The 26,397-nt window shown below is 33.5% G+C and overlaps 1 protein-coding gene across 1 annotated transcript; it reads left to right on the top strand.

Annotated features, from left to right (window-relative positions):
- The first annotated feature begins 16,598 nt into the window (after positions 1–16,598).
- LOC18434231 (putative strigolactone esterase DAD2) lies at positions 16,599–18,776 on the top strand. Its single transcript, XM_006844306.4, has 2 exons — positions 16,599–17,087; positions 17,569–18,776. The coding sequence occupies exons 1-2, from the start codon at positions 16,708–16,710 to the stop codon at positions 18,026–18,028; spliced, it is 840 nt and encodes a 279-aa protein (XP_006844369.1). The 5' UTR covers positions 16,599–16,707; the 3' UTR covers positions 18,029–18,776.
- The last annotated feature ends 7,621 nt before the right edge of the window (positions 18,777–26,397 follow it).

Raw genomic sequence — 26,397 nt, 5'->3', positions numbered from 1 at the left:
GGGTGAAATATGATTATTACACATTAATTTATCTTAAAGCTTTGTTACTCAAAAAGTAACAATCTATTAATAGTGTGAATTAATATTGGTCATATTGAGTGAACTATTTTAGTCACAACCTTTAAATACCGTTAATTTGTAGTTTAAATAGTAAATGGTGATCTATTTTTTAAAAAATTTATTGTGAAATGGTAAAGTATTTAAAAAATTAGATTAAGATATTGGAAGAGGCCTATGTAAGTAATTTATCACTTCTTTATCTGTATCTAAACCCTCTTCCCAACAAATATTTTTTTTTCCAAACGAGTAATCATTACAATTTAAATAAAATATAATTTATCCTTTTTTTTTCTCTATCTAAACCCTCATCTCAAAAAAATCCCTTTTTTTTTTTTTCAAAAGATTTAGTAATCATTATAATTTACCCACATTGTTCTCTCTACGTAGAGAGCACATAGAAGGGAGGCTCGAAACGGAGAAGAGAGGCTGAGACTTACTATTTTAATTTCCTTACTAATCAATGTACCAAATGTCATATTTTCTAGTAATCTATTTCCCTGTAATCTACCCAAACGGCCCCATAATATGAATGGATGAGATTTCTATAAGTTCAAGGCTTTATGAAAATAAAATAAAGCCTCACCTCAAGTCCTGTTCGGAAGGTACTTTCGGCAATGGAAATCTCTATGATGGCTCTAAAATCAATTTCCGATATTGATAATAAAATTTAAGAATAAAAAAATGGTACAAATCTTGTAGATTTGTGAACACTTATTTAAGCAAAATTTATCGTCTAGATAATTTATTATAATATAAACTATTTTTTAAAGTTTGAAATTTTATTGTATTTCAAAACCATAATATTCAAGTCGAGATCATTCAATGTCAAGGTTTTCCAATGCTTCACTTGCAATTTTCGATGAGTTATGAGGTGAGGATTTAATTATTTTGATTGATATATCTGCAGCCCTATCAACTATTTTCCAATATGAAGGATTATTACTGATATTATAGTCTCAAATGATTTTTTATTTTTCCCAAAAGTGACTACAGAGCTTAGCTAAGCACTAACTATGCCTACTTATTTCACATGTTTTGGACCAGACAAAAGACAATAATTGAAGGCCATGGTTTGTATGTTGCTAAAAACCAGACTGAAGTGGTCAACATCAAGTACCAGCTCTTATCAAAGAAACTGAATAAAGTTTGTGCAGATTGTCTGCCTTGTTTTATGATGTCTCATGACAAATAATCGATATCAAATATGCTCAATTTTATGTTTTACCTGGAAGTTTTTTCTCGAGAAAATAAGTTCTTGTAAAATTCACCATTCCTCCCAAATTAAAACTATCGCAATAAAGTTAAATTTGATTGGAAATTAATCAAAATTAATGTGTAACCAATTTTGGCCAATCTAATAGGTTGGTTTTGGCTTGTGGAATCACTAAATAAAAAAATGGTTTCTTTACTTTAAAAAAAAGTCCAATCCAACTAGGTCAATCAATAAGAATAATTTTGATTGGACCGTCCCCTATTTAGTTAGGTGGCTAGTCCAATTCAATAACACCGCTATATATAGATATATATAGATACGTAGACATAACAGGAAATACTCAATATTATATGAGAAAAAAGAAGCACCCGATAATAAAAAAAAAGAAAGGAAATTTATACATACCCCATTGATCAAAATTTCTTGGCATGCACAATATCTCCCCCAACGGAAAAAAAATAAGAAAAGAAAAGATCTTTTCTAAATCACATCATTAACCACAATATTATTTATTCTTACACCCACCCCTCAATTAAAAAGAATTGTGTTTTGGGGATGATAATATCCCTCTACCCTTTCTTTTTTATCAACCTCATGCTCGCATTTTCTCTTTAGACTTGTCGAAACATTTTATGCTTGATCGATATGTTTTGAGATTCAAAAGACTTTGGGGCTTAGAAGCCGATCTTACATATTTTGTGCTCAACAGGCATATTTTGGGGCTCAAAAGTCGATCCGATGCATTTTTCGCTTGACTGGCTTCAAGTGAAAAAACATGAAGCTGGTTTGGTGCACAAGTGGCATCGGATAAGATGAGAGAAAAATGTGGGTTGCAAGAAGTGATATTTTCGTTTTAAAAATTGAACTTCTGGACTTGGGGTATAGGTGCAAAAATGATCGGAATTGAGATGAATTTTATAGTTTAAAAAGTACTGAAATTAATTTATATTTTTTTTAATAAAAAAATCAGGTACAACAAACCAATTTAATGTTAAAAGGTCGTTTTTTGCTTTTCCCAATAAAGAATCCAAGTTCAATGAGTCAAATTTAATGTTAAAAGGTCGTTTTTTGCTTTTCCCAATAAAGAAACCAAGCTCAATGAGCCAAATTTAATGCTAAAAGGTTGTCTTTTTGCTCCATTGAAGAAATTATACGTGGAAATGAGCAGATATCCGATCTCACCGAAGTCTGTGCGCAAATAAAAGCAAAAAGCAAACAATCAAATCCTTCATTTATTTTTCAGAAGACGGAGAAAATAAGACACGGACATTAAATCACCCACTTGCATCAATAACCCCACTTCATAAATCCTTCTATCATTCATATGAGTGTAGAAGACTGCGGAAATTACCTCTTAAATTTTTTTTGTTTTTTGAAAAATTATAAAAACCCCCGAGATCACATTTTTTTTATGTAGTTCACCCTCAACATAACTTTTTTTTTTAGATTTTTACTCAAAACAAATTTTTTATGTAAATACCCTTCAAGAGAAAAAATTTATTTTTTTAAACAAAAATACATTTCTTATACACAAAATTTATTTTGGTCAGATTTGACGTTGACTTTTAGACCCAGTATCACATTGCTGGGGCGTACCATTACATTATCGAAGCATACTATTACATTACTGGAGCACATAAGTGCCCGACTGCCTTAAGACAACTACCTAACCGAAACTGAGTACTGTTAGACTGCCTTTTTATATAGTACTCGAGTTGTGGAATATAGTAATATCTACTGTCAGACCGCTTTTTGCAATTGTCGGACCCCACTTCACACAGTGCTCGAGCCTATTGGTGGATCCCACTTTACACAGTGTTGGATCGCACCTTACACAGTGTTGGATCGCACCTTACACAGAGTTGGAGCCCTACTACCAGACCGCATTGATTTAGCTATTTTTTTTATTTTTTATTTGGTTGGGGGTATTTACATAGAAACTGTATTATGAGAAAAAAAGTGAGAGAAAAAGTTAGGTTAGGGGAAAGCTGCATAGAAAGTGTAGTCTTGCAGTTTCTTTTTTTTGCAAATTTTTTTTCCTTAAGTCCAATGATAGGGATCAAACATGAGATATGGTGTTACAAATGTGCCAAAATTACATTTTAAGGGTTTTTTTCTTTTTAAATCAGATAAATAATTCCAATATTATTTACTCTTGTACCCACCCCCAAGTAAAACAATTTTTTGGAACGAAAATACCCCACTTTCCGACTCACATTTCTCTCCCTTCTTTCACATTCGCACTTTGGTGCAATTAGGATTTTATTTTTTATTTTATTATATGTTTTATGAGTTTGAAATTTAAGTTTGAATTTACTTGGGTTCTTAGTTTTCTTTAAGTGTATTTGTGTCTTCTTTAGTTGTAGGGAATTGAGAAGTAAAATTGGAACTTTCTTTTCTTTTTTCTTTTTTAAGATGAAGTGTTAGAGGTCAATTATGATTTGTTAGAGAACAAGTTATGTTTTGAGGTTGTTCTCTTTTATAAATATGCATCTATTGGATAAAAAAAATGATAAAGAAAGAAGAAATAATTTTGGGCCTTGTGAAGATATTGTTTTTGGGGTGGATTCCCTTGTAGACCTTAAGAGATGATATGTTTTATATTTCATCATGTTTATATTGATTGGTATCGGAGACTTAAAACAAGAACATGGAGATCTATTTACCATGATGCCCTCACAAACATCTATGTATTTGGTTATAGAAAGTTGGGGTCAAATATTTGAGAGATTCAAAGAAGACTAGATAGAACCTATCAACAAAGTAATAGAATAAGGTTTACAAAATTTACGTAATAGATTGCAACATGATGAACAATAACATGAAGGGGGAAATTTCAATGCGGAGGATGTTAGCAACAATCTAAAAGTGCTACAAAATTCGATAATAAACTATAAATAAGAAGGTACACTAGTTGCAGCACATAAAATACAACCATTTGAGTTCGAAGAAATCAATATTATACTTGAAATCCCAGAGTTCTACCGCAAGTTGTATACAAAGTGTTGTACGAATTAGTTTATTAAAGGCGAAGTATTAAGGTGAATGGTGAGACTTCATCACCAACTATTCAAAAAGTGCCTAAAGGATATGGTGAATTCAACAAGCTTGAGGTCACATTTATCCAATGCTAAGAGAATGACAAATATAAAGTTTTATTTTTATATGTTTTAGGGGATTGAAATTTAAGTTTGGAGTTCTTTGGATTTCTTATTCTCTTTAGGGGTATTTGTATATTTTTTAGTTGTAGAGAGCGAAAGGTAGGGACTTAATTAGGGTTTTTTAGAGAACAATTTAGGTTTTAGGGTTGTTTTCTTTTATAAACATGTAACTATTGAATCAGGAAAAAGGATGAAAAGAGAAGAATACATTTTGGGTCTTCTTAATAGATTTTTTTAGGGGGGTCGAACTCCTTGTAAACCCCTGAGAGTGAGGGCATATTATGTCATTCTTTATTTTTATCTTTCAATTTTCTGTTTCATTTATTTTTTTTTCTATCATGATTGCGTCACACTTTCTCTCTCTAGGCTTGTCGCAGACCAACCTATATTGGGGCTCAAAAGTATGTCGTACGGGGACATTTTGCAGCCTAGAAGCCAATCCAGCATATTTTGTACCTGACCGATAGATGTTGGGCCTCAAAAGTTGGTCTAACACAAAATATACAGGTTTGACATATTTTTTGTCAGACCGGCTTCAAGTAAAAAGATGAAACTAGTCTGGCACATTTTGTGCCAAAGTGGCACAAGTAAGAGCATGATAAGATGAGAGAGAAAAATGGTTTGAAAGGGAGGTATTTTCATCTTAAGAAATATTTTTACTTAAGGTGTGAGGTAGGTACAAAAATAAATAAAATGAGAATTAGGGTGTGAGGCGGGTGCAAAAATAAATAAAACTAAGATTAAGGTGTGAGGTGGATACAAGAATAAATAAAATTGGGATAAGTGATATGGTTTAAAAAATGTTGATGTGCGTGTCTCTAATGAACAATCCAAATGCAACGAACAAATTTTAATGCTAAAAGGTACCTTTTTGGTGCATTGAAGAACTTATGCTTGGAAATGGAGAATCAAATGGGGGCCCACCTAAGACTTTGCCCAAAATAAAAGGGCCTTCAATTTATTGATTTTCTAGAAGCAAGCTCGAGATAAGAAGACATTGGCAATAAATCAACCACTTGCAACAATAACCCCACTTAATAAATCCTTTTATTGCCCATGTAGAAAAGTTAAGGGTTCTTTTTTTTAGTTCAATTATAGATCGAACATGAAATATAGTATTACTAATGTCAATTGTTAATCACTCAAGCCCAAACTTAGATCCTAAAAACCTCAACTGAATACTCACAATTTCTAAAATCTATCCTATTTCATGAAGAAGCTACAGATTTTTCGGAAGTTGAAATGTTTGAAGTTTGGAGGATGGAACTTTAGATACTCGCTAATGAAAAATATTGTGTTAACTGGTATAGAATCTTGAGGATTTTGAAAACTTGTGTTTGATTTAACTTGAGATTTTGAGAACTTGAAAATTAACCAGTTTTCTTGCTTCATTGAAGTCTTCATTGATGAGTGGTAAACCTCAAAGCAGCCTCTTTTGAATTTTGTTCGTCAAACAAAACGTGCTCTCTCTCTCTCTCTCTACTTCTTTAATTGCTTTGGGTGCAAAGTTCTTGGGGGTAAAAGTCTATATTTGACGAAGAGAGAGAAGTGACTAGTTTGTAGAGAGAGAGTGGCAAGTTTTTAGAGAGAGAGGAGTAAGTTTTCAAACCTTATTGATGAAGACGTATAGTATAGTGGATAGAGAAAGTAATTCGTTCCATTAGTGCAGGACCCAGGTGTCATTTTCAAGGAATTTTTAGTGGGTGCATGCTTTCTCTAACTCTGGACTTTCAAATTAGTTTCCCCATAAATATGTTAGGTGGGAAAAGTTGATATTGAGTGATGACTTAGCCATTCAGCTCAAATGTTATTTTTGCATTTCGAAAGCGACTCTTTATTGTTAGTTAATATAATTTTGATCGACACAAAATATTGTGGGTGCTATGTGTCGCTTCTGTTAATTGCAAATATAAGCTCTCTGATCATGCTTTTAACCACATTTACCGTGAAGCTAACATGGTGGTTGATTTACTTGTCATAAAAGATGCTACTCTTTGATGATCTATACTGTCATATTTTCTTTATCTTGCATTTCTCCAGTAGGGCTGTAAAATTATGAATTGTATTTTCTTTTTATTATTAATAAAAATCAGGTAAGGGCTTTCTTCCCACTACCCAAAAAAAAAAAAACAAATACCATTATAGTAAGGATGATAGAATTGCTTTTAATCTAACAATCAATAATCTCTCTCTTTCAACAAACAACCCGGACACAATCTCTCTCCAAACAACCAAATAACAATCTCTCTCCCTCTCAATCAAACAACCAAGAAACAATCTCTCTCTCTCTCTCTCTAAACCAGAGTCCTCCCTCTCAATCAAACGACCAAGAAACAATCTCTCCCTCACTCTCTAAACCAGATTCCCCGATTGTTCGGTTTGAACTGTGAAGTTTGAACATGTCAACAAAACCGTTTCAACGTTGTTTGTATTTACACCATTGTGCGCTATAATTGGCTTCAGCTCTTAAAAGTTTAATCTTGTTTGATCGTTCGATAAAAAATCTAGATCAGCCGTCACTATTGCAAAACATTCGTGTTTGATCGTTAGATCAAACATCTAATGACCATGTTTGATTGTTAGATCAGCGATCTAGATTATGTCTGGATCAGTCCGAATCAATAATCTAGAAAATATTATAAAATAAATCAAAGAAAACAAAAATTGAATTCAAGGTTTATGGAGTGGATAAAATAAATAAATACAAGAATAAAAATTGAAATTGAGGTTTATGGTGTGGGGATTTAGAAGAGATCTAAAAAAACATTAGGTAAAAAAAAAAGCATACCATCCTGGAATTGATTCGATCCATATTGATTGACATACGAATCGACAATTCAAATTGACAATTATGGGGTTTTAGAACACCGCTCTCAACCAATCCCTAGCGGATTCACATGTGCCGGGCCCGGGCAAACAAGGCTTGAGGTGCCAAGCCCAAACGGTGAAATTGGATAACGAGTAAAGAAAATTCCCTCATCAAAAAAGTTTAATGGACAATAAAAGAAGGATCTTACTTTCATGCATCTCCAGTACCTTTACACCCTGTTTTTTTTAGAGAGAAAATAGCAAAAATGAGTGTGCAAAACATAGTATGTTAGAGATTCAAGTGTTTTATATATAGGTCTAAGTAACCTTTTTTATGTAGTTTGGAACATCATCAGATTGCTTTTTATTTTATTTTTATTTTTTAAGTATATATAGCTGTTTGATATTAAAAATACCGGACCTCCCAAATTCTCAAAATTTTAAGGGTACCTGATATGATGTAAGGTACATGGTCGGATGCAGGAGACATCCGCGTCATATTTTTTGAATTTTTACACATGTTATATGGTCTTATATTAGAAACATCAAACTGAGAGGAAAAAAAATAAAAATAAATAAACATCTACATAATATTCACATAAAATTGTATCAATCCGTAATTAGCGTATCTAAATACGGTACGGACGTAAATTTTCAGTAACTCAAAACCTGGCTCCCACTAGACGCCAATGTAAGTTACTTAAATTTATAGCAAGGGAAGAATTTAAAGCAACTCCCAATCTTAAGCAATATTTCTTCCTCTACATTGACCCAAAAAAATCCTGCCTTTTCATAGCATTTTCTGCCCCTATTCGCGCCCGCGGTTTATTATTTTATTTTAAAACCCACTTATCCGGATTGAAAACTTGGAGACCGGTCTAGGTTTTGGAACACTAGTTTATTATCCATTCCGAATACATGGACTTCTCTCTTTCAATCGTTTGGGTTTATTATACATGATTAGTATTTAAAAACTGGTGGTCTGAATTGGGAATCACTGATTCAAACTGATGTAGTTCCTTCAACATTGATCCCGTCCCTTAGATTCGCCTGGTTCCATCCGAGAGCCTGGTGAAACAATCATGACTAGCCGGATCTCCTGGTTCCTATTTTTTTGTTATTTCTTCCTCTTTCAGTTTTTTTTTTTTTTTTTTATCTTGGACTAATTCTCACACTAGAAAACCAGTCTAATTTGCTAATCCAAATATGTAATTAGATATGCAAAGAACCTTTTTTTTTTAATATTAACCGTAAGTATTCATTAATAAGGAGAGAAACTCCAATAATACAATTAGAAAGAAGAAAAATAGGGTAAGAAACTATGCTTCAAAGAAAGACCAACCAACGCTCCCAAAAAAACAAACGAACTCAAAAGCTCGAAGACCCGTTGACCACTTGAAGCAAGGATTCCTAAACTTCTCTAATCCCAAGCTTCAAGCCTCACCAACTCTAATCCTCATCAAAGCACCTTCCCTTCTGCGAGAATCACATATGCCGGGGTTACGGTGACACCCAGATGATGCTCAAATACTCTTGATAAGCCCATGGCAGCATCTAAAAAGGGTCGGCAAAACCAACAGCCAAAAATAGGGAAAAAAAAAAGAGCAAGATGAAAGAGGAAGGGGGAAGAACCAGATGTGTAAAGAACCAGTAACTAATTTTCCTGACCGATGTGGTTGGAAACTACATAGGCAAATCTATGAAGTCCTCTTTGGTGCGGTATTTTTAAAAAACTACAGCCTGGGCTACAAAATATAACCCGAGGACCGGGTCTAAGCCACGTCAAGAGAAGACCACTTTGGTTTGGCTTGACCATTATTTTATTTATTTATTTATTTATTAACTTAATCCAAACCCCCTCTTTCCCTAAAATTTTATATTTAAGCCCAACCCCTCTCTCTCTCAAATTTATTATTACATTTTGTTGTACATACCAAATCGATGCGCACCTGGCCCCCTCTCTTTCTCTCATAACTTGGCGTGGCTGCAAGGGAACTTCCAATAGACATGTCATGGCTGTCATTTAATAGGAGTCCCCTAAACCCGGAATCGACCTTTTTGACAAACTGACACGCGTTAAATGCTTTTTTTCAAAGTGGCCCCCCCTCTTTTTGCAAAGAAAAAGGCTTGTTTTGGACTCATCTGTTTACTGTCCTTTCTTTTTTATTTTGCCACCCAAAACGTGGTGGCGATACTAGGGCTTCCCCTCATATGTTTTAGGTGTGAGAATATATATGCTTGAGGTGGTTGGGATGTGAGCCCCCTCCTAAAAGTTCGTTTTGTCTCTTCTGCCATAAGTTTTTGACGAATTTTTTTAAGAAAAAGAAAAGAAAAAATTCAAAATCTCTTTTTTCATTAGGAAAATTATCATAAATATATCTATATTTTTATAAAATTTTTTAAAAAATTTCAAATTTTCCAAAACCTCGTTTACACTTTTTATCATTATTTTCGGGTTTTTTGGATAAAAATTCCCTTCACGGTAGTTTTTCTACTGTAATATATATTACAAATTTTATGATAATTAAAATATCGTAAAATGTTTAAGTAATATTACGGTACTTTAAGTACCGTAAAACTTTGGCCAACGGTGAAGCCAATTACAATACTTTAAGTACCGTAAAAACTAAAACCCGTTATATGGTATTTTAACTAAAAACTAATCCATGTTATATGGCACTTGGAATGCCGTAAACCCTTTTCTCTTTCTTTTATATTTATCTATTTCATCTCTAATTTTATCTCTTCTTTCTCTTTTTAATATTTATCTCTTATTTCTTTCTATAATCTCATCATTGTTTTATTAGATAATATTTATCATCATCATATCTTTAAATAATATTTGTCTCTTTCATCTCTAATTCTTTTTATGTTTATCTATTTTTTTTTTCTCTAATTTTTTTTAATATTTATCTCTTTTTTCTCTCTGTGATTCTTTTTTATCTCTTTTTTTTCTTTCTAAATCTTTTCTCATATGAGTAATGACTTCGGTTATGCAAATAAGTAGACATGATATATCTAAAGAAACACTGATGAGAATGTAAAGAGAGAGAAAAGATAACAAAGAATTAGAGAGGGAAAGATGAAATAATATTAAAAAGAACTAGAGAGAAAAAGAATAGATAAAATTAGAGATGAAAGAGATAAATATAAACAGAAGGAGAAAATGGTTTACGACATTTTTAGTGCCGTATAACATGGGTTAGTTTTTACGGTATTTAAAATACCGTATAATGGGTTTTATTTCTTACCATACTTAAAGTACCATAATTGGCATGCCGTATAACATGGGTTAGTTTTTACGGTACTTAAAATGACGTATAATGAGTTTTAGTTCTTACCATACTTAAAGTACCGTAATTGGCTTCACGGTCATAGCCAAAGTTTTACGGTACTTAAAGTAACGTAGTATTACTTAAAAGTTTTACGGTATTTTTATTATTGTAAAACTTGCCATATATATTATGGTAGAAAGACTACCATGAAGGATGTTTTCGTCCAAAAAAGCCCAAAAATAATGAGAAATGGTATAGACGAGGTTTCTTGAAAGTTTAGCGTTTTTTTTTCAATTTTGCAAAAATATAGGTATATTTTCGATAATTATCCTTTTTATTACTTAAATGCCTTTTCATAATTTGAGGTAAGAGGTTCCATTTGGCCTTTTTGTGTTTGGTGTACCATGCCTAATCGTATTGTTATTTTGCTCCCTCAAGCAGAAGTCAATTTCGAAAGAATTTCTAGATCTTGAAATTTGGGATGAATACATATAGTACCCTGGGAGAGCACATACCGAAAAACAGTTTCCTCGAGCAAAATAGATGGAGGATTTTTTATTTAAAATTTTGGGATCTATTTAAGTGTCACCAAATTATTATTTAAAAAAAAGTTGTGTTAGGGTGCTCACACTATTCACTATAGAGCATTTTATAATAGTAGTCAACAAATTTTGAAAATTTATATACCATTATTTTGTAATACAATATTTTTTTAATAATGGTATTTTTACTTATTAGGAGAGGTGTGACATTATCTACATGCGATGTAATATCACCTACATAGGACACACCAGTAGTATTTAATTCTCCATATGGGTAATGTCACCCAGTGTTCGTAAAACCATGCGATCTAACCGCTAACTGCTCGGCTAGATTGGAGTGGGCGGTTCTAATTTCGGGTGGTTTTGGTGATCAACAAGTATTTTTTAAAAAAAATTGAAAAAATATATAAATTTTCAAAAATAAAGAATTTGATTTGTAATATATTTTGTAATATTATGAAGATTAAAAATTATTTTGGTCATTAATACTCACTTTTATATTTTCCCATCTTTTTCAAAAAAATTTAATAAAATATATATATTTTTTCATTATTTTTCAACTTCATTTGAATGTATTTTGTTTTAATTATTTTTATATGCTTTTCATATTTTAGCAGTTTTTTTTATATATTTTTTATTTTTTTCAACATTCTTTTGATCGCCCAGGGCTTACCTTGTTAGAGTGGTTGAATCGGCCGGTTTAGGCTGGTTAAACCGCTTCTGAGCATATGTCTGGTTAACTGTTCCGGTTCGATCTTTCGAACACTAGTAACGCCCCATGTGGTTAATGTCACACCGCCTAATGATGAAATAAAACCTTACTAAAAATATATTGTAGACAAAACAATGGAATATAAGAATCTAATATTTGTTGAGTACAATTATAAAATGATCTATAGTGTGAGCACCCTAACACAACCCTTAAAAAAAAAATTGAATTTTGAGTTTTTGAAATTTCTCCCTCCAACAATGAATTGTTCTAATTCAATCTGGGGTGCCATTTTTTTAGTCACATTTAGCACACAATATTTCTTTCCTTTGAGGTTGGTATGGATATTGTATCCCAAAATTTGGCATCCAAAAAGTATTCTTAGCTTGAGTTTTATTTAATGAAGCAAATGGGTAAGTATACTTATGTGAGAGTATGAAATCTTTTCATATCACGAGATGCATACTTCCAAAAAGAAATGCATTTTTGATTCATAAGTACTAGATCTGACCATCCAATAATTGAGCAATCTCTAATTCGCCAGTAACATGGTATCTTAGCTTGCATGTATACAATGGGTGTGACTTTATTTTAAATTGGAGTATAAACGATAAGATCATTTACTTTGTATAAAGGTTACAATTACTTTTAGCTATTGAATATGAAATCCACCAAATTGAAGGGTGTTCCAGTATTCGAGAGATTTTCTTTCGAACTTTGTGCCTATTCAATGATATTTTTATAACCATCTCATATCTCACGATCAATAATGATTGTGACATTCTTATCTCATAAGTAGTTAATCTTATTGTAAACATTTCCTATTTTATAAGGTTTGAGGAGGTTACATCCCCAAATTTAAAGTCTTAAGAGCAGTCTTAGACACAAGGAAAATATAAGAGATGCTCCGGCAAAAGTACATACTATTTCATATTTTTTATTTGTATTGTTGTTTCGTAAAGATCAAGCCAACACAAGTGAACTTAAATGACTTATGCAATATAAATGAGAGACATATTTTTTCCAATAATAATCATCATTATAGTTTTTTTCCAATTAATTGAGGTAGGCTACACGAATCGTGGTTTATCATTCTGCTATCTTTAAGGCTATACCTTTAGTGAGACCATAAGTCCCCATAGTTTTCTGAACTATTTTCAACAACGTCTTTTTTAGCCTTCCCATATTTTCTCTAATAATAATTACTATAAAACCCATCTCCACATTTTAACACCCGGGCAATTAAGGCTGAATTTAGGAGTATTGACAATAGACATTTATGTCTTAATTTAAGGTAACAATTTACAAAAAGAGAAAAAGACAATTAAGAGGATGGGCCACTATATTTAAGAGTAATTGTCATTCCAAAGTTTACTCTAATCTAATTCCAAATTGCTTGCATCGTGATTATATCATTGCATGCAACCATGCATGAACCTACACCGGATAGATATAGCTGATAGTGTGCCACATGTGAATGTAACTTCACATCATGTGAAGTACATTGCATGTGTTGATAAATACAACCATGAAAAATACAAACAAACACAAACATTATGTATCTGTTTTTGCCGACTACATGATGTATGTATGTATGTGAATGGTGTACAATAAGTCTATCTATGGGTGGATGGATTAATATTAAATGATCATTTGAATGCATTTTGGGTCATTTCAATGCACATTTTGGAGATTTTTGCACCTTGGTAAGGAAATATACACGATAAGACTGTTTGCTTTAGATACAAGAAGTTCATAAATATTAGTGACAATTATATGGGAAATTAGGTAGTAGAGGATGTGTTATCGATTGGGTACAAACTCAAAATAAATTTTTTCAAATATTGTAACAACACTTTAATTTGTCGGATATGGCATCCAAGGGCTAAAAATAATTATAAACTTATTGTATTAAAAGTAAATAATAAATAATCTTATAATATACAATCCCCTCAAGTAATCATGTCTATATACATGCGGGACTTGTATTTACAGGAAAATGATTACATAGTCCCACATGACCAGATTCCTTATTTAGTCCCTCAAAGTTTAAACATCGTGCTATCGGTGATTTGATAGACCTTCTCAAATCAAGTCCATGGCTAAAAAAGTGTTTGGAGTGGTGGGTCATCATATATGGAAATTTATGAGCTCAAAATGATTTTGCATTTTCTAGTGTTAAAAAATCATTGTTTCTTGTTCGAATTACGAAATATAATTTTGGTGTAAAAAATCCTTAGGATGGCCTGAGAATTTATTTTCATCTGATTATAAAATTTTAAACTCCAAAATCAAATAGATCTATAGATAAAAATCTTGAAAATTGACAGTCTAGATAATGTATTGCAATATGCATCATTTTTTGGACTCGAAATCTTTTTTATTTTTGTTTTTTTTTCCATATATCTTGATGTCAAGATTATCATTTAGACGGTTTTCCAACATCGAAATAGCCTTTTCCAATAGATTTTTGAAGTGCACGTTAATTCTACAATTTAATAAACTTTGTGGAATGATTTCATGCAACGGTTGTATAACAATATAATGCAACCCATCTTCAAAAAACCATGTTAGAGACATTTGTTTGATACGAATTTTTAAATGTACCCTTTTTTCATTCCAAAGAACAATCACAAATTGTTTTTTTTTTTTTTTGAAAAAAGGCCCTAGGAAGTGTTTTTCAAGCCTAATTAATATAAGCTATACATTTTAGTGAGATCGTTAGATATAAGCCTCAGAAGGATTTTTTTATTCCCAAAATATTTGGACAGCGTTATCATCATTAGATTAACAATGCTAGAAAAGGAAAAGGTGATTTTGAATTTGCAAAGGCCTAGATCTTGAAATTCACCAAATAGATTGTCGAGATTCATTGTTGGAGGGCACTAATTTTGACCATATCTAAAGTGCAAATTGAATTTTTTTCATATGATTGATTATTAGGACGAAGAGAATGTGTGTACTAAATTTGGGGTTATACAAATGCCAAAAACATGGTTTTCTAGAGGTGTGGCTGTATTATACTACTGTACAACCCTTGCATGAAATTATTCACATAAACTTTTGGACCCGGTTTTTATGCGGCCAAGCCCGCACATGTAGAAATGCGGCCGCTTAATAAATCTATTTTTGAGATAGATTTTAAGACTCATATTGTACATGGGTAGGCCCCCTCCCAAATCTATCTTAAAGATGGATTTTTAATCCAGAATTTTGGAGATTCATATTCTAGGTTAAGATGATCATGAATATGAAAAAATAAAATAAAATTTCCAATATTTAGAATGTGATTCTTTTTGGTATATTTCTACACCCACTGTATTTATTGTAGTATCTCAAAGATGTACTTTGGCGAGAACTAACTTTTCTAAAAATACATGATCATGAGTTGAGAAAGGTCCAAATATATAAAAATATTAAATAGAGAATCTCTCATGAATATTCTTTTGATAAATTTGTTAATAAAACATCAAAAAATATCAACATCGACAATAAGGAAAGTCAAGGTTCCAGCATTGAAGTTTTTCTGAAAGGTAAATGAGGCCAAAACAACCTTTCCACCTACCCCTTATGAGCAGCATAAAGGAAGCTTAGCGGCCTCAAGTTTTTCAAACGCTAAAGGACAAATGTGTCTATATATATAGAGAGAGAGAGAGAGAGAGAGAGAGAGAGAGGGGGGGAGAACGCCACCTCATGAGTAGAGAATAGATAGGTTTATTGGCCATAAAAGAGAGCAAACCATGATTCAGATTTAATCTATAAAAAGATCTTTTATCTTTTGTACATAAAAGTAACAATTATTTTTATTCGTTAAATTTTAAAATGGATAGTCGTAAGAGTGTCATTAAACAGACATAAAGTTCAAAAAATAAAAAATCTCACTTCATAACTTACCCCAATCTATCCAATTTGACATCTAATGAATGAGAATGATTGTGTTTTCTATATCTTAGTAGACAATAATCCCATTCAAATTCATATATTTTGGTAGACAATCCCATTTAGATTCATATATCTTGGTAGACAATCCCATTCAAATTTTCTATATCTTGGTAGACAATCCCATTCAGATTCATATATCTTGGTAGACGATCCCATTCAGATTCATATATTTTGGTAGACAATCCCATTCAGATTCATATATTTTGTTAGACAATCCCATTCAGATTATATATTTCCCAATGGCAAATTTGATTTTGAAAATATCCAATGAGATAAATATCCAAAATTTTGACTTGAGGGTACTATTGCGATACCTCTAAGAGAGTACATTGGGAGAGAGATAGAAAGAGTGTCCAACCCCTCCAACGCCACATGGGGAAACTGGGTGGCAATGTTATTTAGAGGTTACTAAACCAAACTCTAAAATCACATATATCAAATTAGTAAAATTTGGGGTGAAGTTATATTTATACTAATACACCAAATCTCATACGTATTTTGAAGTTAAGCTTGTCTAGGCAAAAGAGTAGTACTAGGATGGGTGACCTTTAGGAAGTCCTTATGTCACACACTTTACTGATAAAGGCCCCGGACATCATCCTCATTAATTTACCCCAAAAAAAAAAAATTGAATTTCTAGAGCACCCTATAAGTGAAAATAAAGTCTTGGAGGGCACTCTTGCAATACCTCCATTCAAACATTAATTTACCCCAAAAAAAAAAAATTGAATTTCTAGATCGCCCAATAAGTGAAAATAAAGTCTTGGAGGGCACTCTTGCAATACCTCCATTCAAACATGAGCATTCACAGACTGAGTCTTATCCCATCCCCCACACTCTCATTCTCTCTCTGTTTATTAATTTATTTAAGTGCACCTCCATTCCAAGGCAGTAGTGTCCAATTCAAAGGCAGGGCATCTCTGCTTTTTGTTCCTCTCTCTCTCTCTTCACAATTTTTTTCCATTTTTGGCATCAGAATCCCCTCAATTTCTCAACCATGGGAAACATGAAACCCTCCCTTCAATCCTCTCTTAATGCAAAAATCTTGGGTTCAGGAGAGAGAACCCTCATTCTCTCTAATGGCTTTGGAAGTAACCAGGCCATTTGGCAATACATTCTCCCTCATCTCCTGCAAAATCACAGAGTGGTTGTCTATGATATGGTTGGGTGTGGACATGTGGACCCAAAACTCTATGATGAAGAGATATACTCCTCTCTTGAAGCTTTTTCAGATGATCTTCTCTCTCTCCTCGAGGAGCTTGGTGTTCAAAACTGTGTTTTTTTGGGTCATTCCATGTCTGGCATGATAGGTTGCTTTGCTGCCATTAAAAGACCAGAGATTTTTCAGAGTCTGATACTCCTTGGCGCTTCTCCAAGGTCTGCCCCAGGGCCAGGCTCAAAAAACCATCTCCTAGAATTCAGAATCCACCCCTGTTTTTTCTCTCTAAAGCTTCTTTCTCTCTCTAAAGCCTGCGTTCTCTCTCTAACCTGCCAGTGCTTTGTTAAAGTATCCCATGATATCCTCAATCAAGGGACTCAAAAAAGGTCTAGAATGGTATCCTCTATCAAAAGCCTCAAAACCCACTTCTCAGAATCCAGAGTTTCACTCTTTTTCTCACTCTAATTCTGTTTCTCTCTCTAACTCATGTTCTCAGTGTTTGACACCTCTGTTTCTTTTCCATCAGAATCCCAAAAACCCATTGCTAAGCCTCCAAAATCACACTGTTTTCTCTCTCTACCCCACTCTCTATTCCTATCTGGAACCCATTTCTCCCTTATTTATCTCTCTTCATCATGACCTCTCTCTCTCTCTCCCCTCCCAAGTTTCTAACCTTTTCTATTTGTGAAACTTTTGCAGGTATTTGAATTCAGAGGGCTATGAAGGTGGGTTTGAGAGGTCTGAATTGGAGTCTTTATTTAAAAGCATGGAATCTGATTATACCGCATGGACTGAAACCTTTGCTCCGTATGTGTTGGGATCAGAAGACCCCATTTTAGTGAGAGGATTCAATGACAGTTTAAAGAGTATGAAGCCTGAGATTGCAGTCTCTATTTTGAAGACTGTGTTTTTGAGTGATTATAGAGATATTTTGCCAAAGTTGAAGGTGCCTTGTGTTTTGATTCAAACAAGGGAGGATCGTGCTGTTCCAATGTTTGTTGCAGAGTATTTGAAGAGGGAGCTTGGAGGGAAAGCTTCACTGGAGGTCCTTGATGTTGAGGGCCATGTCCCTCACGTCACTGCCCCTTCTTTGTTGATTAGTGCCCTAGACACAGTATTGCCTCATGCTTATGGTGAAGCTGAAGCATTGGTCTTATGATGAGATGCTCTCTCTCTCTCTCTGCATGGTGAAGAAAGACAATTCTCTCTCTCTCTCCACCCCTCTCTCTCTTGCCTGGCTCTCTCTATCTCTCCCTCTCCCTCTCTCTCTGCATGGTGAAGAAAGACAATTCTCTCTCTCTCCACCCCTCTCTTTCTCTCTCTTGCATGGCTCGCTTTATCTCTCTTGCATTCGCTCTCTTTCTCTCTCTCTTGCATGGTCCTTTCTCTCTCTTATGCACGATTGTGATTTGGGCTTGGTTTTCTTATCTCCCTCTCTCTACCCACTCCCTCCCTCCTCTCTCTCTCTACTCCCTCTCTCTCTCTCTCCATGCATGGTGAAGAAAGACAACCACAAAATTGGTTCTATTTTGTGATTTGGGTTTGGTTCTCTCTCTTAGTCTTGATTTTCTCTCCCTCTCTCTACCCCACTCTCTCTGTGGTTCTTTATTTTAGTGATTAGGGCTTGTTTGTCGCTCTTGATAACCATGCATGGGTAGGAAGCAAACAAATATATTATGGACTTTTGAGTTTTGACTGGACTAGTCTTGAATTGGGTTTTGTTGTTATATGGAGTTGTGTAAGTTTTATTTGAGACATAAATGTTCTTGCAAATGTTTGTTATATTTGGAAGGGACCACGTGGCTTTGAAGGAGAATTATAGGGCTGTTGAGTTTGGGATGTTTGATTATGTAATATGTATGATGGGATTGTATATAAGGAATTTTGACTTTGGTCAACGAAACAAATGAATCCACTCCACGTCGTACAAGCTAAATGGTCTCATTATATATATATATATATATTCTTTTTATTTGAATTTTTATGGGAAAAAGGTTTTTTTGATAAGTTTTCAAACTATTCTTGTGCATTTTTCCTAGAAATTATATCTTAAAGATGTATTTTCAATCAAATTTTAATAATCTCAACCATGATAATGATCTAAATTTTGAATTTTTTTCCAATAAATGTGGATATTTTTAAAATTCCTTTATTCACCATCCTTTTTAACTTTTAGTACATGTAACTTTTTGACATGCATCTTAAAGATGAACATTAGATAGATAAGAGAGAGCATGGTAATGGGTGAATCGTCCGACTCACCAAAACCGTGTCCTTTTTATAAAAGGAAGCGAGTATCTCTTTTTTGAATGGGAACTATGAAGTTATAAGGAAGCAAGTATTGAGTGCAAATTGCAAACCCAAAGGCGGAGGATTCTTGTGGGAATCCCGTACCATTAGATCATTTATATATGTTATAAGGATGTCACAATTACTCTTAACCAATGGTTTAAAAAACGGATCGGTGATCGGGATCGGATTTCCAAAAAATCGATCCGGATCGACTAATCGGCGATCTGGATCAGGAATAGGGTGAATCGGCCATAATAAAGCTTAAAAAAAATCCGAAAAAATTATTAAAATTTATTATAAATATTGTTTTTTAGGAATTCAATAAGAAATGAGGGTACTCCATTAAGAAATTTCATGTTTTTGAATGAATATGCGAATATTGATATGTTCTTTCCCTGCATGAACCACCATTCAGCATTTAATTTACATTACACGAAAGGATAAACATATAATTATCATGGAATAAGTATATCAACATACATGGACTACAATAAAGCATAAAATTAGTAACATATGATCTAAAAATAAAATGATAGACGACGTTATTGTTCTTCTTGGTCACGCTGGTGCCATTGATTGAATTCGTTTAACAATTCATTGATTCGATCTAAAAACGAATCATCGATATTAGCAGGCGTCTAACTATTATCAAATCCCTGAGTGTTAATGTTTTGTTGTGTTCCCAATCTAAAATCCCCGAAGATTGTCCATCCTTCATGCTCACCTGCACTGTCGTGCTCATCCCTACACTGTTGCTGAATAATATGGCTGGGATAGGGTGGCCTCAGAATCATCATCCCTCTCATTTTCTCTTTGAATAATATGGATTAAAAAAAAACAAATCAAATTTTCAAAAAAATCGATCATGGATTAAAAAAAAAATCACAAATTTTAAAAAAAATTCTATCATGGATTACAAAAAAAAATTCGATCATGGATTAAAAAAAAAAAATCACAAATTTTCAAAAAATTCTACCATGGATTACAAAAAAAAATTCGATCATGGATTACAAAAAAAAAAAAACAAAAAAAAAAAAAAAATTCAATCGTGGATTACAAAAAAAAGAAAAAAACAATTCGATCATGGGTTACAAAAAATTCAATCATGGATTACAAACTCTATCATGAGTTACAAAAAAAGCAAAAAACAAAAAATTCGATCATGGATTACAAAAAAAAAAACAAACATTTCGATCATGGATTACAAAAAAAAAACAAACATTTCGATCATGGATTACAAATAAAAAACAAACATTTCGATCATGTATTACAAAACATTCAATCATGGATTACAAAAAATTCTATCATGGGTTACAAAAAAAAAAAAAAAACAAAAAGTTCGATCATGGATTACAAGAAAAAAAAACAAACATTTCGATCATGGATTACAAAAAATTTGATTATGGATTACAAAAAATTCTATCATGGGTTACAAAAAAAAAAAAAAACAAAAATTTCGATCATGGATTACAAAAAAAAAAAACAATTCGATCATGGATTACAAAAAAATCGATCAAGTATTACAAAAAAATCTATCATGGATTACAAAAAAAAAAAAAAAAAAAAAATCCGTACGGGACTCGCCGATTCACTGTTCGGACTCGCCGATTCCGTACAGTGAATTGGCGAGTCACTGTACAGAATCGTCGATTCTCTCTAGAACCGGACGATTCTCGTTTTTTTCGCCGATTCGATCCGTCCATGGCGATTCCCGAGTCGAACCGGGTGAGTCCGGTTTGACTCGACGTTTTTTTAAACACTGCTCTTAACTATTAGATATCCAATTGGGTGGTTTTGGTAGATTACGAAGTTCAAAATATTTTTTTTTAGCAAACATTCCAAATTTTATTAGATCATACTAAATAAAAGAGATTACATCGTTAGAGGCTATAAGGGAAGACAAAGACGCCCCACCTTTAGCGAGGGAATCCGCAAAAGCATTTGCTTCTCGAAAAACATGAGAGAAAGAAACAGACAAAGGGGCAGAGAGGTCCAAAATTTCTAACCAAATTGACCGCAATTTCCACCAGGTGCGTAACTCGTTGTTGCACCAACCAATAGCATTTAAAGAATCCCCTTCAAAGATGCATCTATTGCCAATGTTGCTAGAGATAAACAACTTTATCCCTAGCAGCAAGGAGGCAAGTTTCCACCTGGTTAGTTGTGGTATAGCCTAATGGACCCGCAAAGGAGAAAACGATTACTCCCTGCTCATTGCGTAAAACTCCGCCAATACCAGCTAACCCAGGGTTGCCTAATGAGCTTCCGTTGAAGTTCAGCCTGAATCGATCAAGTTCCGGAGGAGACCAGAAGCATTTGGGTCTCATCTTCACTTTCCCCAGTAGGAATAAGTTTTGCAAATTGAGCATAACATCTGCTTGGGATACACCCCAACCCTCCTTAGTGATGAGAACCACTGCCAGATTGTACATTTGACATTATCAAATAAACGATCCTCTGATAGGCTGATACCATCAAAGGTACGCCTATTCCTTTCCTTCCAGATCTCCCACGCCACTGCACCTCTGGCAATTTGCCAAACCAGAACTCCATAAGAAGGAAGATGGTTGAATGCAAACGAGCTACAATGTTAACCATTGAAGACGGAAGAGGAGCACTAACCCCAAGGAGTCTAAGGAACAAGTACCAAAAATTAGATGCCACTCTACAGTGAATGAACAGATGGTTACTAGATTCCTTATTAAATTTGCACATGAGGCATACAATTTGGTAACACTTTCCTTTGCTTAATCAAATTATCTACTATTAATATTTTGTTGAGTGCGGCTGACCAAAGGAAGGCTTGCACTTTATGGGGAATAAGCCATTTCCATACTTTAGACACTTGGGGAAGAGACCATCTCCAACTGTCATGAAAGAATAGTCTATAACAAGACTTGATCGAAAATATACCATCGTTCTCAAATTCCCAGATGAGCTCATCCTGAGAGCTCTAGGATATATAGACAGACTCCAACCACTTCAACAATTCTAACCATCTTCGATAAATAACTCCATTAAGCCTATCATACGGGAAAGAGATATGCCAAAACACCCGAGATCCTCTTACCTCCAATACTTCAGAAATCAAGTCATCAGGATGAAGAACCTTGGCAAAGAGGTCAGGAAAACTAATTTTCAAGGGAACGTCGCCCAACCACTTGTGATGCCAAAAAGCAATCGAAGTACCACTACCAACAAGCCAACGAAAACAACTAGCAATCATCAGTCTACATCTGAAAATGGGCTTCCATAAAAAGGACGCTTCATTAATGCGTCCACCACCTAACGACATCCCCTGCTTATCTCTGCCATACTTCAAAGATAACCTCGACCCACAATTGGTTGGATCACTGAAAGCTGTGCCACCACTGTTTACAGAGCAGAGCGTCATTCGTAAATTTTAACTTACGAATGCCCAGACTCCCTTCACTCCTAGGGGTGCAATGGTCCCATCTAAGCAGATGAAATTTCCGCCCTTCACTAAACGACCCCGACAAGAAATTGCACATTGACTTTTCAATTTTCTTAATAACCGAGGCTAGCATGTGCATAAGCGACATAAGGTATATTGGCAGGTTCGCTAAACAGAACTTCAACAGAGTAATCCTCCCTCCCAACGATAAAAATTTCGACTTGCATAAATCCAACTTGACTTGTTCCCTTTCCACCACTTTATCCCATACCGAAACAGAAGGCCGAGAATAAAAAATAGGCATGCCCAATTAAGTAAACGGAAATGACCCAACTGTACAACCCAAACGTTGAGCCAAGGAAAGGCTCAAATCAGGGTGACAATTAATGTCAATCAGTGCAGTCTTATGGTAGTTAACCTTAAGGCTCAGTGTAGCTTCACAACAATCTAGGAAACACCCAATATTAGAAATTTGAACCTCGGAAGCTTCATAAAAAATAAGAGTGTCGTCTGTGTATTGCAAATGGGATATTCTAGGGCTATGCTCTGAAACTAAAAAGCCAAAGAGCCTTTCGCACACTTCCACCCTCTAGAGCATGAGGCTAAAACATTCTGCATATATTGAGAAAAGGAAAGGGGAGAGTGGGTTTCCTTGGTGGAGCCCCCTAGTAGCCTTGAAAAAGCCAGAAGGGCTACCTCTGACCAGAATCGAAAAGTGGGCAGAGGACAGGCAACCATAAATCCAGCTCCTCTATTTTTTTTCAAAGCCCATATTTTTACGAATCTCCAATAACACTCCCCATTCCACTCGGTCATAGGCTTTTTCCAAATCTAGTTTTAAAATGACACCAGGAAGGTGGCTCTTCAATCTAGAATAGATACACTCTTGTACCACCAAAATGCTATCAGTGATCTGGCGATTCTAGATAAAGGCAGATTGCTTTGGAGAGATAAGATTATGGAGAACAATCTTCAATCTCTCAGCTAGAACTTTAGCTACTATCTTGTAAAAGCTAGACAGTAGACTAATAGGTTTGATGTCAAACAATTCAACAATCACTAACTTTTTGGGGATAAGAGCAATAAGGGTGGAATTAATCCCTTTGAAGACTCACCTTTAACCAATAAATTCTAACCATAAATTCTCTAGACCCAAACCCAAACCTGATATTTATTTGGAGAATACATGTCTGAACTTGGACCTGGCAGATTATACATTGAAAAAATAAAAAATTAGTTAAAAATTTAAAAATATAAAAAACATGTATATTGCTAATAAGAAGATTTGGGCAATAATTCAATCATCAATTTCTCATTTTAAGACTAATAAGAAGACCTGCAAAAAAAGAAAAAGAAAAGAAAAACATATATAAAATTTATATTAATATATAACATTTATATTTTATTTATAACCTTAATATATATTATATATAGAAGGGGTGGGTAAGGCTATAAGAAGAAGATAAAATAATATGTATATATTATTGTATTAACCTTTGTAAATTTACATATAAAAAATGTTATATAATATTTTAAAATAACAAAGTCGGGTACGTGGTGGGTCCACCTGGTCGATTTACTATTCCGGTTCAAAATTTGGACCCATACCCGGAAGCGGATCGAGTCGGGTCCAGGTGAATTACCAGCCCTAATGGGCAGGAACCTCATTTTTGGTTGAGTGAAATTTTAGGGTCCGAATATTAAAATCTTGATCTGAAAATGTATTATATGCCCTTCCTTAGCCATGACCCATTTTAGCCTAGTTCCGATAGACACCCGATGCTGAAATTGACATATTAGAATTCAAATACCATATCCTCCATAAGTATCATCAAAATTAAGATAACTTTGACTCGAAAATATTTTCGCATTAGACCAATTGGCGTGAAAAAGTGGGATTGATCTACTTTCGTGTGAAAATACTTTTAACGAAAATATTTTCACGTACTCGTATTGTTTGGATGCATTTTGTATCAAATTGATCGGTAAGATCACCGTTAGCTTTGCATATTTGACACATCCCCTCAATAATACGGGCACCCAAGGATGGACCCAACAGGCCAATATAGCCTACCAAACCACAAAGGACGGAATTGTAAAGAGAGCAGAACCACGACGGCCCATCTTGGGGTGGTAATGGACCCGGACTGGACTCAGGACCTATCGTTCGGACCCGTGTATGGGCCAAAGAATTGGAATTGGACCCTGCAATTCGGGTCTAGGTCCAATATTTAAACCCAAACACTATTCAGATCCATATAGTCCCGACCTGAATAGTGTTATTATATAAATAATATTTAATTTTTAATATATATTATTTTAATAATATTTAAATATACGAAAAATTTATATAAGGTTGCAACTTTAAAATGTAGAATCACATATGCACCTCAAATATCTATCGGAAATGTTCTTTTAATTTTGAAAAACCCTCTAATTGATCACCTCGACAAAAAGAAGTTTTTGAATATAAGAAATAGTGCATCTTGCAACACATTATCTAGACCATCCATTTTCAAAATTTTCATATATTTATAGATCTACTTGATTTTAAGCATTTTTTAAATTTAATTTTTTCTAATTAGATATGAAAATAGATTTTAAGATAATCCTAAGAATTTTTTACAACAAAAGTACATGTTATGATAAAATTTGGATGTGCGCCTTAATTGGATTGTTTAAGGTTGCAACCTTATGGAAACCGCACCCTTATATATATATATATATATATATATAAATGAAAATATGAGATTAGCCCATTAGCTCATATGAACATATGAGCCCAATATCTCAAATTGAATCTAAGCCGATCTGATGATTTTCTCTCTCTCATCTTTTCATATATATATATATATATATATATATATATATATATATATATATATATATATAGTTATAATATAACTATATATTTTTAGTTACGGTGCAGTTGGCATACGGACGCCTATATAGGTGTAGCGGGTACAGTGCCCTTCAAATTTTATCATGGTATATAATTTTGATGTAAAATGTTTTTAGGATTATCTCAAAATCTATTTTTATATCTCATTATAAAATTTTAAATTTAAAAAATGGTTAAAATCAAGTAGATCTATAAACATATTGAAATCTTGAAAATGGACGGTGTAGATAATATGTTGTAAAATGCACTAGTTTTGAGACTTAAAATCCTTTTATTTTTCATAGTCATACATCTCGATGTCGAGATGATCAATCAAATGATTTTTCAACATTAAAACTACCTTTTCCGATGGATTTTTGAGGGGCATCCGTAGTTCTACATTATAAGATAGCATCCTTATATAAACTTTTTCTTTTTAGTTATAATATTTAAATATAGGAAAAGTTTATATAAGGTTGCAACTTTAAAATGTAGAATTACAAATGCACATAAAAAATCCATTGGAAAAAGTTGTTTTAGTGTTGAAAAACCCTCTAATTGATCATCTCAATGATGTAGGAATATGAAAAAAAAAAGATTTTGAATCCCAAAAATAATGTATCTTGCAACACATTATCTAGACTGTTCATTTTTAACATTTTCTGATATTTATAGATCTACTTAATTTTATCTATTTTTTGGAGTTTCAAATTTTATAATCAGAGATGAAAAGAGATTTGAAGGTAATCGTAAAATTTTTTTATAACAAAATTATATACGATTATCAAATTTGGAGGTGCACTTTAAATGGATTGTTTATGGTTACAACCTTATAGAAACCGTACCCTTTAAATATTAATTAAAAATATTTAACATAACACTTAAATATATATTTTTTTATCGGTCCCGGTTCAGGTCCATTTGAGTTTGGGTCCAATAG

This window comes from Amborella trichopoda, chromosome 5 (genome assembly GCF_054954075.1).
Source record: "Amborella trichopoda isolate Santa Cruz 75 chromosome 5, AtrichopodaSantaCruz75HAP2 v2.0, whole genome shotgun sequence".
Classification (NCBI taxonomy): domain Eukaryota; kingdom Viridiplantae; phylum Streptophyta; class Magnoliopsida; order Amborellales; family Amborellaceae; genus Amborella; species Amborella trichopoda.
The sequence above is the reverse complement of the archived record's forward strand: the minus strand, read 5'-3'. Positions and strand labels throughout refer to the sequence as shown.